Source organism: Hyla sarda, chromosome 7, assembly GCF_029499605.1.
Source record: "Hyla sarda isolate aHylSar1 chromosome 7, aHylSar1.hap1, whole genome shotgun sequence".
NCBI classification, from domain to species: domain Eukaryota; kingdom Metazoa; phylum Chordata; class Amphibia; order Anura; family Hylidae; genus Hyla; species Hyla sarda.
This window is the reverse complement of record NC_079195.1, coordinates 199,975,882-199,993,919: the sequence shown is the minus strand read 5'-3', so window position 1 is coordinate 199,993,919 and position 18,038 is coordinate 199,975,882. Positions and strand designations below refer to the sequence as shown.

Sequence of the window (18,038 nt, the reverse complement as noted above, 5' to 3'; positions counted from 1 at the left end):
GTACTTAAAGGAGTACTCTGGTGCAGACTACTCCTGCTCCGTCCTGCGCGGGCTGCAAAAGAAATGAAAATAAACCATCACTCACCTTCCGGGGTTCCCGCGGAGCGCCACTACAGCTGATCGGTCCTCCGGTCCATCTTCTTCATACTTCCGTGTGAACGAAGCGTTACATGGCGCTCAGCCTATCGCCGGCCGCCACGATGTTCTGCCACGGCCCATAATAGGCTGAGAGCCGTGTGACGCTTCGTTCACACGGAAGTATGAAGAAGATGGACCGGAGGACCGATCAGCTGTAGTGGCGCTCCGCGGGAACCCAGGAAGGTGAGTGATGGTTTATTTTCATTTTCTTTGCAGCCCGCGCAGGAGTAGTCTGCTCCAGAGTACGCTACATCTGGATGTCTACAGATTGGAGATGACTGTTGTATACAGATCTTGCCTTTGAGTTGAGCCCTGTATGTCACTCACACAGGTGAGGGAGGGGTGGGGGAGCGAGGAGACAGGTGAGCACTTGAGCAGCTCAGCTGTGCCCTGCCTCCTGGCATCTATGCAAGTACTGCAGCATTGGTATTTCTAATGTACATTTCCGATTTTCAGTCAGTGAATTCTCTCAGGATCATTCGGGATCCATTTTAAAAACAGAACTTTAAAGGGGTTATCCAGGAAAAAACTTTTTATATATATATATATATATATATATATATATCAACTGGCTCCAGAAAGTTAAACAGATTTGTAAATGACTACTATTAAAAAATCTTAATCCTTTCAATAATTATCAGCTGCTGAAGTTGAGTTGTTATTTTCTGTCTGGCAACAGTGCTCTCTGCTGACATCTCTGCTTGTCTCGGGAACTGCACAGAATAGAAGAGGTTTGCTATGGGGATTTTCTTTCCCAAGACACGTGTCATCAGAGAGCACTTAGACAGAAAAGAGCAACTCAACTTCAGCAGCTCATAAGTACTGAAAGGATAAAGATTTTTGAATAGAAGTCATTTTCAAATCTGTTTAACTTTCTGGAGCCAGTTGAGATATATATATATATATATATATATATATATATATAAAAGTTTTTTCCTGGATAACCCCTTTAACAGTTAGCATGGCTCTGCTAGGAAGGGAAACCATGATGCTAATGTGAACAGAGCCTAATACATGTAGTCTGATTTTTGAGAAATGTAACCAAAAACCAATAGGAGGGCATTCAGATCCCATTTTGGCTGTAGCATGCTACACTTTTATATTCTTCAAATAAAATGTATACTGGTGTAAAACAGACCGAATGTAGTGACAAGGGGGGGGGGGAAATTTATCAAAACCTGTGCAGAGGAAGAGTGGTGCAGTTGCCCATAGCAACCAATCAGATTGCTTCTTTCATTTTCCACAGGCCTCTAAAGAGGCCTGTGGAAAATGAAAGAAGCAATCTGATTGGTTGCTATGGGCAACTGCACCACTCTTCCTCTGCACAGGTTTTGATAAATCTCCCCCAAGTAGACTACGTTTTGTCTAATAAAACCTATAGCGGAGTATACATCCAAAGGCCTATTTGACAGTATTCCCACATATAGCAATGGTGTACAGTTAAACCTGATGCAAATGCCTCCTGTATGTTGTCGTACGGAAGAAAACAATAAGGAAGGCCAATCTTTGTTTAGACAAAGGAATTTGGCCTCTTTGAAAACAGGAAATAAATGAGACATTTTATTGTAAGTAAGTGGTCCTTTAAAGTGCTAGTTAATCCTTTTCTGATAGTTCCAAAAAAAAAAAAATGATCACAAGGTAAATCCTAGTAGTAAGAAGCTCATCCCTCCATCTGATCTCAATTACTGTCTTCCTCCTCCTCCTCGTCTGTATACTGAAGGATTCCCCGGCTTGTCCATCACTGCCGGATCCTACGCTGCTTTATATTGTCGTCTTCTCTCCAGTCCATTCACTTGGGCCGTGCAGTAGTAAGAGGAAACCTTCTAATCTCCCTGCAATATCCTGTTATGTTTCATACTTAGTGCGTGTTATTTTAGTTTTATTACATTTGAGATTTATCTGCATTATAATCAGAAAAGTGTCCAACCCAAATAATGAGGCAATGCCTTCTAGACCTTCATGTTTGAAGATTAATTCTCCTGCTTTCTTAGATTCAGTGTCCCAGACAACTGGAATTTTGATTGTCTGAAACAACAGAAATTAGCAAATTTAATGTTTTTATATGGAAGCAAAATAACCTCCCTCGCCCCTCAGCCGCTGCTCCTTCCTATACATTCAGCTTTATGGATGGAGTGTGGGCCATGATATGGATGTGTAGATTTTATTGGGCAAATGATGAGATCATTAGGTGAAACTGTATGATCGGTGTGTACTTTAGCAAATCCATTGGACATGTGTGACTATGGGTCAGTGCACACCCACCAGAGCAGATGACCTGAAGGGGTTTGGAAGGTACAGCGGATCTCAAAAAGTTCTTGTCCTGTTTTCTGACTCAAAAATAAAGAGATATGAAGGTCTCAGTAGTTAGGAGGTTCACCCAACTGAGTTGGTACAGCAAGAAAAAAAATGACCTTTTGCCAGGTGCTCGGAAGTCCGAATGATGTCACAACCAAATCATGGAAGTGAATGAAGGTTCAAACTTTATTGGTAGATAACAACAACGCATTTCGGGGTTAGCATACCCCTTCTTCAGATTGACAGATTAGTTTGACTAATCTGTCAGTCTGAAGAAGGGGTATGCTAACCCCAAAACGCGTGGTTATCTACCAATAAGGTTTGAACCTTCATTCACTTCCATGATTTGGTTGTGACATCATTTGGACTTCCGAGCACCTGGCAAAAGGTCATTTTTTTCTTGCTGTACCAGTTCACTCCCAGGATTTCCTTTGGATCCATCCTGAGACCTGCGGGCCTGCACGGATTCCTACATCGCTACCTCAGTTTGAGGTTACATGCATATTTTATATACGCTCCAGGTGAGCGGCCACCCATTAGACCCCCCACCTGTCCCCACTTTTTGTGGGGTGCTACTCGCTTCCTAGGGTAATGCACTAGGCGCCTCCTTGGGCCTTTTCCTTTTTTCTTTATCTACAGCACCCAACTGAGTGTCATGCTTTGCAGCAAATGTGTTATATAAGGTTAAACATATTTATGGTGGAATTGAATGTACTGGGCATCTTGGGAGATAGAGTCCAATCAGCTCTGAAATTCAATATGGAGTCATGCCATTACAAAAAATGTCAACCTATATTCCAAAAGCAATTGCCTTAATGTGTTGCGTAAGACTTGTAAGGAGATTTTTCTTATTGCAGATTTATTTCCTGAGGGCAAAATAAAGTAACTTTCTGAATAGTCTTCAGTAGAAATGTCCTACAATTTAGCTGCTACTTAGGGCAAGATAAATGTTGCTTTTCAGATGGATTTTCAGCTTTTTCAATGTTAGACATAGCAGCAGGGGGTAGGCGGTTATACAGCAGCTCAGATTATAGATAAGGGGGGAGAGAATCCACGGAGGACAGCTCACACAGGCTGGAGATAGAGAGGAGAGTAGATACAAGGTGAAAATAGAGAACCTGTAGAAACAAAACTAAGCAGAATTTTTTATAAAGACCTAAAGAAATTTTTTTGGGGGGGAAAAACAATTACAAAGCTAGATTTCAAAAGCCTTTAACTATTTATTAAAGGGAATCTGACATCAGAAGCATCCGCACAGGCTAATAGTGGTACAGGCTAATAGTGTAGGTGATGCTGATTACATCTGTTTTTACCTATTTTTTATTTCATGCCTACGTTCAATAGATGTGCTCAAAAATACTACTATTTAAATTAAGTAATTTGTAGCATTCCCTAGACCTAATGAGCAGGAGCGGAGAAATTAATATTTATAAAAAGGACATTTACCAGGAAGAAGCGGGCTGGCGGTAACAGTGCACTTTGGGCTAGGAAAGCATCTAATTGCTCATTCACATCTAAAATCTGCCCATATGCCTTGGAATACCAACAGAAAGGCAATAAAATGTATACTGCGGCATACTCATTGGCTTTAGTTGACCAAGTGTACTCTTGGTTTAGTCTGTTGTTTATTTGGGGGACAGAAAAACATGGTAGTTTGGTGAAGATATTTAAACACATAGTAATCAAAGGTGTATTCTTTTTGTTTGTAGACTTTCGAAAACAGAACTTCTTGTTTTTTCTCCATCAACTGATACTGTACCTAACCCTGACATTTCCATCTCGGTATGTGGTACTACCATAACTCCCGGGCAGCAGGCTCGCTGTCTTGGAGCTATACTTGACTCTGATCTGTCTTTCACTCCCCATATTCAGTCTCTTTCATGTTCTTGTCACCTGCATCTCAAAAACATTTCCAGAATCCGCCCGTTTCTCACTACTGAAACTGCTATAACTCTCATTATTGCTTTGATTCACTCCCGCCTCGACTACTGTAACTCTTTACTAATTGGCCTTCCTTTCTCCAAACTCTCTCCTCTTCAGTCCATCCTTAATGCCGCAGCCAGACTCATCTTCCTCTCCAGCCGCTACACCGAAGCCTCCTCCCTGTGTCAGTCACTACACTGGTTACCAATTCAGTCCAGAATACAGTACAAAATCTTCGCACACAAAGCTCTCCACAATGCTGCACCTCCGTACATCTCCTCTCTCATCTCCGTCTACCATCCTACACATTCTCTACGATCTGCTAATGATCTCACACTAACATCTTCTATAATCCAAACTTCTCACTCCCGTCTCCAAGACTTCACTCGTGCTGCACCGGTTCTCTGGAATGCTATCCCTCAATCCCTCAGACTCAACAACAACATCCATAGTTTCAAACGTGGCCTGAAAACACATCTCTTCAGACAGGCCTATAACATTCTTTAATTGGCCTCAACATATCCCCAACATATCCTCATCACATCCCCAACATATCCCCAACATATCCTCAACATATCCCCAACATATCCCCAACATATCCTCATCATATCCCCAACATATCCTCAACATATCCCCAGCATATCCCCAACATATCCCTAACATATCCCTAACATATCCCCAACATATCCTCATCACATCCCCAACATATCCTCAACATATCCTCAACATATCCCCAACATATCCCCAACATATCCCCACACCTCTTGTTTGAATAGTTATTGTGTAATATTATGTCTGATACTTGTCTTTGTTTGTACCCCATAATTGTAAGCGCTGCGGAATCTGTAGGCGCTATATAAATAAATTATCATTATTATTATTGTTTGGTTTTTAATGTGGGGGAAATCATTAAAAAACATACTTACCTTCTTTGTTTCTACCTGGAGCCTGTATTGTTGCACATTTCTTGCAGTGTTTGGGGTCACGTGTGCACTGCCGGTATCCCGCCTCTACTGGGGATCAGTTGAACAGGCAGCGCGTAATCTGACCCCGAACACAGCAAGAATAATGGTGGTGGGACTGAGTAAGGTAAGATATGTTTTTTTTTTTTATGTTTTACCCCACCCCAGGCTGAGTACATTTATGAAAAATAAATAAAACTTGGAATACCCCTTTAAGCTTGATATATAATTAAACAACCCTTAGTTGCCCGCTAAGAGGTAGTCCCCTTGGTAATCCACTAATTGTTACCGGTATGGTATAACAGGGAACCTATTCAAATGACATCATGTTACACATCATTCTCGAGCAGGCATGTTACTCCATGACATCATTATGCTCTAATAGGATATATAGAAAGGGTCTGTCCAAACAGAACAACCCTTTTAACCCCGTTTGGATGAGGTCATAACTATATCTATATATATATATATATATATATATATATATATATATATATATATATATGTTAATAAGGTCTTGTGTATACTCATTGTACAGTTTGCACAGAACATCTACAACCAAACAACACATAGTAATGGTGCATTGTAGATCCATGATAAATATTCCACAGTCATCTGTCAGTGGATGAAAATGGAATCCAAATGTAACATTCCCAAAACTGTAAATCTCACCTCGGCCTGCAAATAATTACAACCAGCTCCACGATGTGGAATGAATACATCTGGAAGGTACTGGGCCTACGGGTCAAAATTTATTGCCTAGAGGAATGCTTTCACAGTCATGGAGTTTATGAGTTGACCAAGGGGGATCTTCGGTGATGTAATGGCATTTCATGTACACTCTGCAGAGGATGCTGGGTACACGTGCTAGGTCTCCCCAGCTACTGTACATTGCACAACTACATACAGATCCAGCATGGCCTTCCTCCAGAAACACCTTTCATTGTCAACTCACTTTTTCTGTACTTTTTTTTAACCATTTCTTTTGCCTGTTAAAGTTGAGATATTAAAATATTTGCCTATGTTTAAAGAGTATGTGTCATGATCTTGATACATTTTTTTCAACCTCCCAGTTCACACCCCCTGGCTTTATTTTTATAATTTTTTTTTTTTAGTTCTCGACCTTGATATTGTGCTGTATTTTCTGCTCAGTCTCAGTCAGCTCTACGGACTGGAAAGGGGCATTCCCCAGCAGGCGTGACATCATCTGAAGCCCTGCTGGAGTAAACTGGCTCCCTTACTCTGATGTGCCGCTCTGAACACACAGCCTAAAGCAGTTCAGTGTGCGATGGGCTGTGATTGGCTGAGACTGCAAGCCCCCACCCCCTCAGCTCTATGCACTGAACTCTACAATGTGTCAGCACAATGTTTAGCACAATATTTAGCACTATGCATTGAAGGCATCATGACTCTACAGCAGTGTCTCCCAACCAGTGTGCCTCCAGCTGTTGAAAACCTACAACTCCCAGCATGCCCGGACAGGCTTGGCTGTTGGGAAAACCCTGCTCTACAGTCTAGCTCAGCTCAAAGGGAAAGGGAGCTGAAATATTCAGCTCTATACACTTTATACACTGTGCTGAGTTGAGGTCCCACCTGCATTTTTCTGACTTTTGTCTCAAAAAAATGGGCAGTTTATTTACCTTGATATTACTGCTATCAGCCGCAGCTCCAGGAAAAAAGGACAACTGGGGAGAAGACACCAAAAGGGCCGGGGCTCAAGCCCCTTATGTGTGCACATACCTGGCTGCAGGAGACAATCTGATAGCAGGACTGCAGGCAGGACCAAAAGCAGGACCCCTGGTAGCCGAACTTCTAGAGGTTAATTTAACTCATAAAGTTACAAAATTTTATTAAGAAGTATATTAGAAAAGTAATTCAAATATATTAAATTTCATTGATGGTGACAGGTACTATTTAAACCCGTCACTATGAAAATCTGTCTAATTTACTGGCATGAAGTTATAGATCAGAATGATATGAGCAGATGGATATATTAACAAAATCTCTGGTCACTGTGGGCTTAGGAGTCCAGGGGGCCAGTGGCCGTTTTATGGCTCAGAAGGAATGGCCTTTTTTTCCTGATAATTGAACTAAGTAGAAAAAAATTTGGTAATTCACAGACACTAACATTTTTAATTTTACAAAGTCCTATTTGATTAACGTTTTACAGCTCAAAAAATGTCAGTTTCGTTTTTTTATTTCTTTATTTATTTTTGCTTGTTTTTGACCCAAAAAGGCTGGTTTTCAAATAGCATAATAGCAAGGGGAAAGAAATCTGAAAAGAAAGTCTTAAAAATGCAAGAAAAGCTCAAACAATGTCCCAAAACGGCCAAAATTTTTAGACTTCCTTTTTATTTATTTATTTTTGCGCGAAAAACTGCTGTTTATTTTTAGGCCTAAATATATTGACCAAAAGTATGCACATAGGGGGAGATTTATCATTGCTTTTAGAGCATTTTTTTGTCTATATTTTGGCGCAGTTCAGGCGCAAGCAGCATATTTAGCGACTTTTATGCGTCTTTTGATATAGACAGTTTCACTCTTTTTTCCTACCCGTAGAACTTTTTCTTTTTGACCATGCAGTGGTCACGTATTTATCATTTGCGACTTTTGTCAAAAGTCGCTATTTTGTGCGCAAAGGTACTTTTTTAGGCGCAAAGCTACACCACCTACCAGAAGGCGTGAGAATCACTTCTACCTTCCACAATTCAACCTTTAACCCCTTGTGGACCACAGCGTCCCACTCCCCTTCTATGACACGCGCTCAGCGTGTCCTAGCTAGGTGGTCCAGGGGGCTATCTTCCACCAGGACCCATCTCTAATGCCAGACATAACCGATCACGGTGATGCCAGGCTTTAACCCCTTAGACACCGCAATCAAATTTGATTGTAGCTTCTAAAATGCAAGTAAAAATGTCCCGGCAGCTCTGTGAGATTAAGTAAAACCACCCAACCTGCCAAATTCAGGACCCGGGAAAGTGTCTACTCCCCTCCCTCACAAGCGTCTAGAAGAAGTGTATGTGGTAGAGCTTTTCCCACCACAGCAGAGCTGCGCAAAATTCATCATCCTGCTGCACCTTCTTGATAAATAAGATGCACGCTAGTCAAACCCACCACCCAAATAAACGTGGGAAAATAGCTCTACTGTATACATTATTCCATATATCTGGGCCATAGCCTTTCAGGCTATGTTCATACTTTTGGCCAATACATTTAGCATAAAAATAAGGGAAAAAAGATATAGCACCCGATCTTTAGATCTCCTGAACTAAATTTTTAAATGAATTACATTTCAAAAGGTCTTAACTATTTAAAGTCCCCAAGAGAACTGCTCCAGGACAGAATTATCAAGGTCCATTTTTTTACGTAAGGGTATAAGATGCTAGGAACAAATGTAGAATACATTCCCGCTACCATAGTTTGTCTGCTCTCAGCGAAAGAATAACTTGTTAATTCCAAAACGAAACCCTCTCAGAACTGCGAAAGCACGCCGCCTGGCTCGGTCCTGAATAGGCGCTTTGTTTGGCGCTGACGTAATGTATACACTAATTGTATATCTTGTATTAAGTCTGTAATGGCCCGGGCTGCATCACTTAATCAAAACAGGGCCTGATGGCAGAAGGCTTCATTAGGGGCTTCAGTGGGAGCGCGGCTGGTTAAATATTGTGATTAGATTCATTAGAAGGGATTATGGTTACGTTTCTCGCTTCTGTACACTGTGAATTTTCCACGGTGGTCTGAGGCTTCACTTCTGCAATGCATAGCTTAACCCATGAGCTGCCACTTCTCAACTTAGGGAAAAGGCAACACAAGGGTGCCCAAGCTTTGCCGGTTAGGGGTATGATCACGTGGGGTGGAAATGCGTTTTGCATCAGTAAAACTTGCAGTACTAGTAGATGACATTTCACAAATATTATCATTAATACTATTAATAATTTATATGATTATTATTATACATATTCTTATTATTATTCCAAAGGGAGCCTCCTATGCAGATGTGAACTTAGCCTTATTTTGGCATTGTTAAAGGAGAACTCCAGCAAAAGTTTACTTATCTCCTATCCACAGGATAGGGGATAAGTAGCTGATCAGAGGGGCCCGACCACTGGGATCCCTCCCACGATCTTCGGGATGGGACCCTGGCTCAGTGAGGAGCATGTGTCGTCTACCGGTAGATGGCACTGGCTTCATTTACAGTGATCCCTCAACTTACAATGGCCTCAACATACAATATTTTCCACATATAATGGTCTTTTCTGGACCATTGTAACTTGAAAACAGACTCAACATACATGTACGGACAGTCCAGATCTGAGAAATGGGTCAATACCCACAAGAACTGACCAATCAGAATGGGCATTACACTGGTAAAACCCAGTATTCCTGAAGTGACTGACTGTCTGGAAGCGCCCCCTACAGTACAGGGAGGTATTACATGTTCTGTACTACTCTATTCCTGTGCCTGGGTTAGCTGCTCCAGATGAGGGCGGCTCCATGTTACTTTTTTGGGACACTGTGTACTGTATAGGACCCTGAAGAAGTACCACTTTAAGCATTTCCACATCGTGAAAAACCAAATGTGAGTAACATTAGAAATTCAGCAAACATTTCCTTTTTTAGGAGTCTTCATAACAAAAACTGTTAAATTCCCAAATGGATTCAATTAAAACTTTCTTAATATAGCAGCGCGCCCATGTCTGCGCATCTCCCAGATCCTATAAATCTTCGAATGCAAATGAAACAGAAATGGATGTTTTACATTCTACACTCACACAGTAATATTATGTTATTAAACTCGTATATAAAGAAGTTATTTTAAGGGCTTTCAAGATTCTATGCTGATTTATTCAAATCCCAGAACTCATTGTTAGTCTAATCCCAGTCTGGTTCCTCCCCTGTCAACCCGACAGCCATGTTAGACATTTTATTGAACGATCCTGGCACTTTGATGCATAGTTGCTATACATAGAGGTTAATAAGATCACCTGAGATGCGCCATATGTAAGCAAGATGAGAGATGTTAAGCAGCTGTCACATCACCTTTTCAGGTAGTTTTCCTTCAAAAGTCAGTGTCATTTCAGCTCTAAGTCTTAGAAACTGACTGGGAATGTATGCCAAGCCAGAAACCTCTCCAGAAGGAAAAAGTATCCACTTGTATACAGCTGTTCTGGTGTGGTGTGAAAGCTGTTTGCATATCCTTTCTTCACATAATTCCCAGTGAAGCATAAATGGCCTATAATCCTTAACATGTCTTTATGACACTCTACACTAGGAGAAACATTACCCCTTTGGTCTCACAACAATAGGCTTTTCACTAGCCAGCATACCCTGCTTTATACGGACAAGGGGCAAGCCCTAAAACAGCTGCAGATGGGTATTCTTTACTTCTGAAGAGATTTCTGGCTTGGCACACATTCCCAGTCAGTTTCTGAGACTCTGAGCTTCAGGGAAACACTCTCTTTTAGGGTGCATTCACAGGCTAGTAAATAGCAGTCTACGAGTTACGTTGCCATTGATTTAAATGGGTCCGCGGACAGTCGGCAAATCTGACACTATTGCGGACTGTCTGTGGATCCATTGAAATCAATGATAGCGTAACTCGCAACAGGTTTCCCGCAGCATGAAACTCGCTGCTAGTTACTAGCGTGTGAACGCAAGTCTACCTGAAAATGTGGTGCAAGAGCTGCTTTACATATTGTTTGTTCCCAGTAACGTATGAACAGGGCCGGCTCTGCCTATAGGCAAAATAGGCAGCCGCCTAGAGCGCACTCTTGATGGGAGCGCCACTCTGCCCACAGCAAGAAAGTTAGCCAGCATCTGAAGCAGCTGCCCATCCAGCAAACCCCCCTGCCCCGGTACCATAGTAATCTGCATCTGGCAGCGCCACCTCCAAGGCAGACAGGTGTGATTACGGAGATCAGGTCCGTCTAGCATCCCGACATTGCGCGCACCTCCATACATCCGCCTGCCTAACAGTGTTTCACCCCAGTAGTTAGGTGGGGTGTGTCAAAGGGCGAAGACAATGGGCGGCAAAATTAGCTTCCGCCTAGGGTGGCAAAAATCTTTGCACCAGGCCTGACCATGAATGACCTATAAGCCTTCACACGTCTTTATGACCCAGCATAACACGTCTATGAGATGGTGCATTCCTCTCGGATTCCACAGAAAGAATGGACAGGTTAATTCTTTCTGCGGACATGGAAATCGGTATTTCCTTGCCAGAAACTTCTGGCGTAGAAATTCCACCGTGTGCACAGCACAGCAAAATCCCATTGAATACAATGGGACTCTGCTGCTGCAGAATTCTGCACTAAAATGCCGAACGTTTCAACATGGCCTAAGTGTCTCTTCACCGTAACAACCAGGACCAGTCCTATGACTATTGCGAAGTTGTTCCTGTGCCCGGGCCGCCTGCTCTTGTCTAGTGCTTCTTCACCTACACTGTGCTGGAAAGATTTATTGCTGGAGATAAATTACTGTGAAACATTTAGCAGGGATTTCACAGCAAATTATTTCTAGAGATAAATCGCTGCAGCTAAGTAGAGTAAGTAGGTAGAGACGCAACCAAAGACTGGAAAAGCTACTGCTTGTGAGGTGTATGGGATCCATCTTTTCCTGCCCAGCCATTCATCTCAGGCCTGCAGCCTCTATCATTCTGCCTCTACTGAAATACAGTGTCTGGATGACTGTTAAAGGGCAATGTATGGTACTATTAATACGGTGCTGTAAAAAAACAATTTTTGGCCCCTATGGCAATATTTATGACTTATTTGTCCCTTGTAGTACTATTTAAAGGGGTTCTCCACCATAAGGTGATTTTAGTATGTACCTGGCAGACAGTAATGGACATGCTTAGGAAGGATCTGCGCTTGTCTTGGGGATAAATGGCTATGTTGTGAGATTACCATAACACTGTGGCTAGCTTTCTGTGAACTGGTATTTCCTGTTTGGCTTTTCTTTTTTTGACTACAAATACCACAATTCCATCTTCCTCCCTCCCACACATCAGCCACCCCACCCATTGAAACATAAATGAGCTGCATCCATTCAAAAGATCTGTGGTTTTCAATCAGGGTGCCTACAGCTGTTGCATTAGTTGCAGATTGATCTCTCTCCCACCAATCAATCGCTCCACCCATTGAAGCAGACAGGCTCTCTGTCATCAGCTGACTAGTGAGTCAGGTCTCGGCAACATTGCATCCTGGGAAAAATCTGAGACAACAGTCATTTTGTATGCTTTTAAAAATAAATATCGGGGTGAAAATCACAGAAGAATTGTGAGAAAACCGTCACACACAGGTACAGACACTATATTATGAACTACACTAACTTTATAGCCCCTGTAGCATAGTCAAATAAAAAAAATTCCTGGAATACCCCTTTAAGTACTGTGGGGAGAATTTTCTATGGCTAGATGCACACTGCATTTTCACTTTCCATCACAGGTATCCGTTGCCATCCCAGCATATACTGTGGCGGGAAGTAGCCGGTTCCCTCAATGAACTGTAGATTCCCAGTTCCAGCAGCACTCTTTGTACTCCTCACCTGGTTGCCGCCACACATGCTTGGTACCATCTGAACCAAATAAGTTTATTTTGGTCTCATCGGACCACAGGACATGGTTCCAGTAATACATATGCTTACTCTGCTTGTCTTCAGCAAACTGTTTGCAAGCCTTCTTGCGCTTTATCTTTAGAAGAGGCTTCTTTCTAGGATGGCATACAGACCATTTTTGATGCAGTGTACTGTGTATGGTCTGAGTACTGACAGACTAACCCCCACACCCCTTCAACCTCTACAGTAATGCTGGAAGCACTCATACGTCTATTTTCCAAAGACCACCTCTTGATATGACGCTGAGCATGTGTACTCATCTTCTTTGTTTGGCCATGACAAGGCCTGTTCTGAGTGGAACCTGTCCTGTGAAACCACGGTATTGTCTTTGGGCTGCTTCTCAGTTTCAGTATCATGGCATCATCTTCTTATAGCCTAGAGCATCTTTATGTAGAGAATTTTTTTTTGGGGGGGGATGCTGAGAAACTTCTTTGCCATAAGGTGCAATTCAACTTCCAGTGACCAGTGTAAGAGTGTGAGAACAATAGCACCAAATTTAGGACACCTGCTCCCCGTTTACACCAGAGACACCCAGGGGCAGATTGACAACACTCAGGGCCCCCGGACCAAAAAAAGCAAGGGCCCCCTGCCATACTCCGCTGCTGGTCACACTTATGCTTCTATTCCACCCAAATCCCTCCACCAGGTAGCCAGGTAAATAGGTAACTAGGTAGATAGATCAGAAAGCCAGATATGTAGGTAGGCGACTAGCTAGGTACTTAGGCAGCCATGTATGAAGGCCAGGTATGTACATAGTTAGGTAGCCATGTATGTAGGCAAGTAGCAAGATATGCAGGTAGGTAGTTAGGCAGCCAGGTATGTAGATAGTTAGATAGCCAGGTATGTAGGTAAGTAGTTAGGCATCCAGGTATAAAGTTAGGTAGCCAGGTAGCTAGTCAAGTATATAGCTAGCACTCCCCTCAACCCAGTGGCGGATCCAGTCTAGTCTCAGAGTATTTTGTGTTAGTGGACAGAAAATATGGTGTTGCTTACGGAAGTTACAGGTAGGTAATGTCCCCAGGAGGTTGTGGCCCCTCGTAGATCATGCCCCCAGGTAGTTAATGTCCCCCAGGTAGGTAGTTATGTCCCCTGTGGATAAATCACCCAGGTGGCTGCCCCAGTATGAAAACTCCCTATGCAGATAGTAGGTAGTTTGTCCCCATATTAGCTAGGCAGGAACATAGTAGATAGTCCCTCACATTAGGTGTAGGCAGCAGAGTTCCCCTACAGTAGGTGTAGGCAGCAGAGTTCCCCCACAGTGGATGTAGGCAGCAGAGTTCCCCCACAGTGGGTGTAGGCAGCAGAGTTCCCCCACAGTGGGTGTAGGCAGCAGAGTTCCCCCACAGTGGGTGTAGGCAGCAGAGTTCCCCCACCGTGGGTGTAGGCAGCAGAGTTCCCCCACAATAGTTGTAGGCAGCAGAGTTCCCCCACAGTAGGTTTAGGCAGCAGGGTTCCCCCACATTGGGTGTAGGTAGCAGAGTTCCCCCACAGTAGGTGTAGGCTGCAGAGTTCCCCCATAGTAGGTGTAGGCAGCGGGGTCCCCCCACAGTTGGTGTAGGCAGCGGGGTCCCCCCACAGTAGGTGTAGGCAGCGGGGTCCCCCCACAGTAGGTGTAGGCAGCGGGCCCCCCCCCCCCCAGTAGGTGTCGGCAGAAGAGATTTCCCCCCCCCCCCCAATCCCAGGTTGAAAAAAAAAATTATGCTGACCTGATGGCCCACACAGCGATCTTGTCTTCAGGGGACGCCTTTGGCGCAGACGCGGCTCACACAGAGGGGACACCTTCTGCTGTACGTGTGTGTACTGCACATACACGAGAAGCCAGCGCTGTCTGCTGGGGATCCGGGACAAGTGTCTTGGATCCTCAGTAGCAGCGGCGGGCCCTTTACCCAGCCGGGCCCTCGGACAATGTCCGATCGGAATGCCCGGTCAGTCCACCCCTGGAGACACCTTGTAACACTAACAAGTCACATGACATCGGGGGAGGAAAAATTGCTAATTGAGTCGTCACATAAAAAGATGTAATAAAATATTTACAAAAAATATGAGTGGTGGACTCACATATGTGAGATATTGTTGAAATGCCTTTTTTATACTGTTTTGCCCGCTTGAATCCTCCTGGAGATCACTGATCTGAGGGAACAAATGATATAGAAAACAAGAAAAACAGGAGAGCGGGCCAGCACCTTACATTCAATTTAGTATAATAAGAACATAAACATTCTAGATCATAATGATTGCCAAATTGAAGTTAAAACACTGTATAGTCTGATAGCAAATATTGAACAAAAAACAGAACAAAAAAAAAGCCTTTTTAGGTCTTGTATTCATTCATGCCTATAGCCTAGCACCGAGAGGAGCGGAGGACCAGTGCTACTCTATAGGTATGAATAAAGGGCTGTCAGAGCTGTTTTCTGAATGTAAACAATAAATGCGTATATTCACCAAAATATGATAAAATATTAAATATTGGCCAGTATTACAGAGGCAAAGCCCAACAGCAGTCATCTCACCTCTTTTAGCTGAACACCTTGGTGGTAAATGAGTGATCTATGCAGATTAAAGCATTCATTAAACTCTCGCTGTTTTTATTTATGTTTTTTTTTTTTTATAGTTCGAAGGCTGCAATAAGGCATTTTCCAGGCTGGAAAACTTGAAAATTCACCTACGTAGCCACACTGGAGAAAGGCCATACCTATGTCAACATCCTGGCTGTCAAAAAGCTTTTAGCAACTCCAGTGACAGAGCGAAGCACCAGCGAACTCACCAAGATACGGTAAGAAATGTAGACGAGAAAAAAAGCGCAGACAAAACAGGTGAATTGAAGGAAATTCCACTTAAGACTTTGTTCACTTAAGATTTTGTTCACACAGCAGAATTTTCAAGAGTAATCTGGCAGGAAAATTCCACTCAGAAATTCTGTTGCAGCAGAGTCCGATTGTCTTCAATGTGATTCTGTTGCACTTTGCACGCAGCGGAATTATTTGTCATGGAAATTCTGATCCCGGACTCCACAGAAAGAATTTACATGTCAGTTCTTTCTGCGGAATCCACTGGGAAATGCATCGCTGTCTACGGCATTTCCAAGCGGTCCTAGCTTCCGGCACCTGCAGCCTCCATTTGCTTCTAAGGGCCCATTCACACACACCAGATATAAAATAAGCAACTTCAGTTCCGCAGCATATCCGAAGTGTGTAAAGTCACCTGACAAAGTATCACTCAGTACACACTAATACTGATAAAACTGGGTCATTGAAGTTTAATAAAAGGTTGATTTTTTTTTTTTTAAAGATACATTAAGGGTGCGTTCCCACCTGGTGTATACGCAGCGTATTTCACGCTGCGCAAAATTTGCAGCAGCAGTAAATACGCTGCGCATTCTTCGCTCACTATGTGTGTAGTGAGTTTTGGAGGCGGATAGAAGCATAGAATACGCAGCGTATTTCCCGCTGCTGACGCAAATTTTGCGCAGTGTGAAATACGCTGCGTATATGCCAGGTGGGAACGCACCCTAAGGGTAAGTTCACACGAGCAGACCCAGAGCGTATTTCACAATGCAGATCCGCCACTGAAGGGCCGCTGCATGGTGGCTTTACATGTGCTTGCTCAGAGTGGCAATACGCCGCTACGAGCAGACACACTGCTATGTGCGAGTTGCCGCGCATGCTCGGTGTACTCGCACACATCGCGGCCACTCCCCCTGCTCCATGAGCTAGGCCGAGAGCTGCCCCGATGTGCGAGTATACTGCGCATGCGCACTGCCACTCGCACATAGCAGTGTGTCAAGCGACATGTAAAGCCACCATGCAGGGGTCCTTCAGCGGCGGATCTGCTCGTGTGAACGTACCCTTAGGTCATGTGATTCGGGTTAGTACTCTATGGTAGGTAAAAGGACCTTTAGAGGTTCATGGGTCATGTGATTACCCATAACACTTTGTAAGGCTGATTGACAGATGGTCTGGACCAATCCTAAAACAGCCAGCCCATGGCCATATAAGGGAGCTGCAGCCAATAGTCGCTCTCTTGAGTTCCGGATCGTTGGAGAGTCAAGATCTGCGCAACTTACAACGACAAATACTAGGCCACAGCCTGCCGGCCTCGGCCTGAAGCTAAACAGTGAGTTCTTACAACTTCCCCGCTTATGCTAGCAGGATCACTGGACATAAACAAACCCCTAAATCCAGAGGATCTATGCTAACAAAATCCTACTAATCTAAAGAACTTACAAAAGTCCCAACCATACGTCAATCTCAGCTGCGCTGTACATAGACTTTGTTATAAGGACTGTTCCTGTTACCCCATGTTACAGAAAATCTTCAGTAAAGTTTCCAAAAGTTTTCAGCAAAGCTCTGGTTGTGGACAATGCATTTATTCTGCATCTCCCTATCACTTTTGGGAAGGGTGGCGATAGGCCAAGCATCACAGTATTAACCCTCACCCTGGCGTCACGACTGACAAGAGTTAATTATACCCGTGATATACCTCACAGAAACACCCCAACTGCCATACCCCCCCCCCCCCCAAGGCACCACAGGGCCCTTAGTGAACAGATACAGATCCTACTCGATTGACCACCAAATAACTGGGTGCCAATATATATTTGTTCATGGCAGTAAACTTCTCTCAAAAAGCCATGGGTACAGTGTATGTCGAGGGCTCGCCCAGTCTCCAGGGTAATTTGTACTTTACTATGGTGATTATGCTTTTTGGAACACTCTTAAGTATTACATAATGAATTGTTCTGCCGACAACTTGGATTCATTTCGTCTCTTTTTTGATGAGGCTTCTGATGTTTATGCATTAGTACCGAATTAGTCTTAGGAGGCCCATACAAGATTGGCAGCTATGTTTCTTGTGTTGTATCATTCTCTGGGCTATTATTTTATGTGTTTATGTGGGGTTTAGCTTTTCATAACATTTGAGGGGATTTTGTTCAAGTATATATATAACCCTGTTATTACGGTTGACCCCCATGGGGGATATTTATCGAAACCTGTGTAGAGGAAGAGTGGTGCCATTGCCCATAGCAACCAATCAGATCGCTTCTTTAATTTTTATAAAGGTCTATGAAAAATGAAAGAAGCAATCTGATTGGTTGCTATGGACAGC

The 18,038-nt window shown here is 43.3% G+C and overlaps 1 protein-coding gene and 1 long non-coding RNA gene across 13 annotated transcripts in view; one reads left to right on the top strand and one right to left on the bottom strand.

The window, feature by feature from the left end:
- Positions 1–18,038, top strand: part of GLIS1 (GLIS family zinc finger 1) — a 162,306-nt gene that overhangs the window by 105,505 nt on the left and 38,763 nt on the right. For all 12 annotated transcript variants that reach the window (XM_056532126.1, XM_056532124.1, XM_056532134.1 and 9 more), the window contains one exon: positions 15,544–15,705. In XM_056532126.1, the coding sequence (XP_056388101.1) occupies positions 15,544–15,705 (162 nt within the window). The remainder of the gene's footprint in view (positions 1–15,543; positions 15,706–18,038) is intronic.
- Positions 15,032–18,038, bottom strand: part of LOC130283023 (uncharacterized) — a 37,685-nt gene continuing 34,678 nt past the window's right edge. The window contains exon 4 of the long non-coding RNA XR_008846592.1: positions 15,032–15,062. This is a non-coding gene — a long non-coding RNA (uncharacterized LOC130283023). The remainder of the gene's footprint in view (positions 15,063–18,038) is intronic.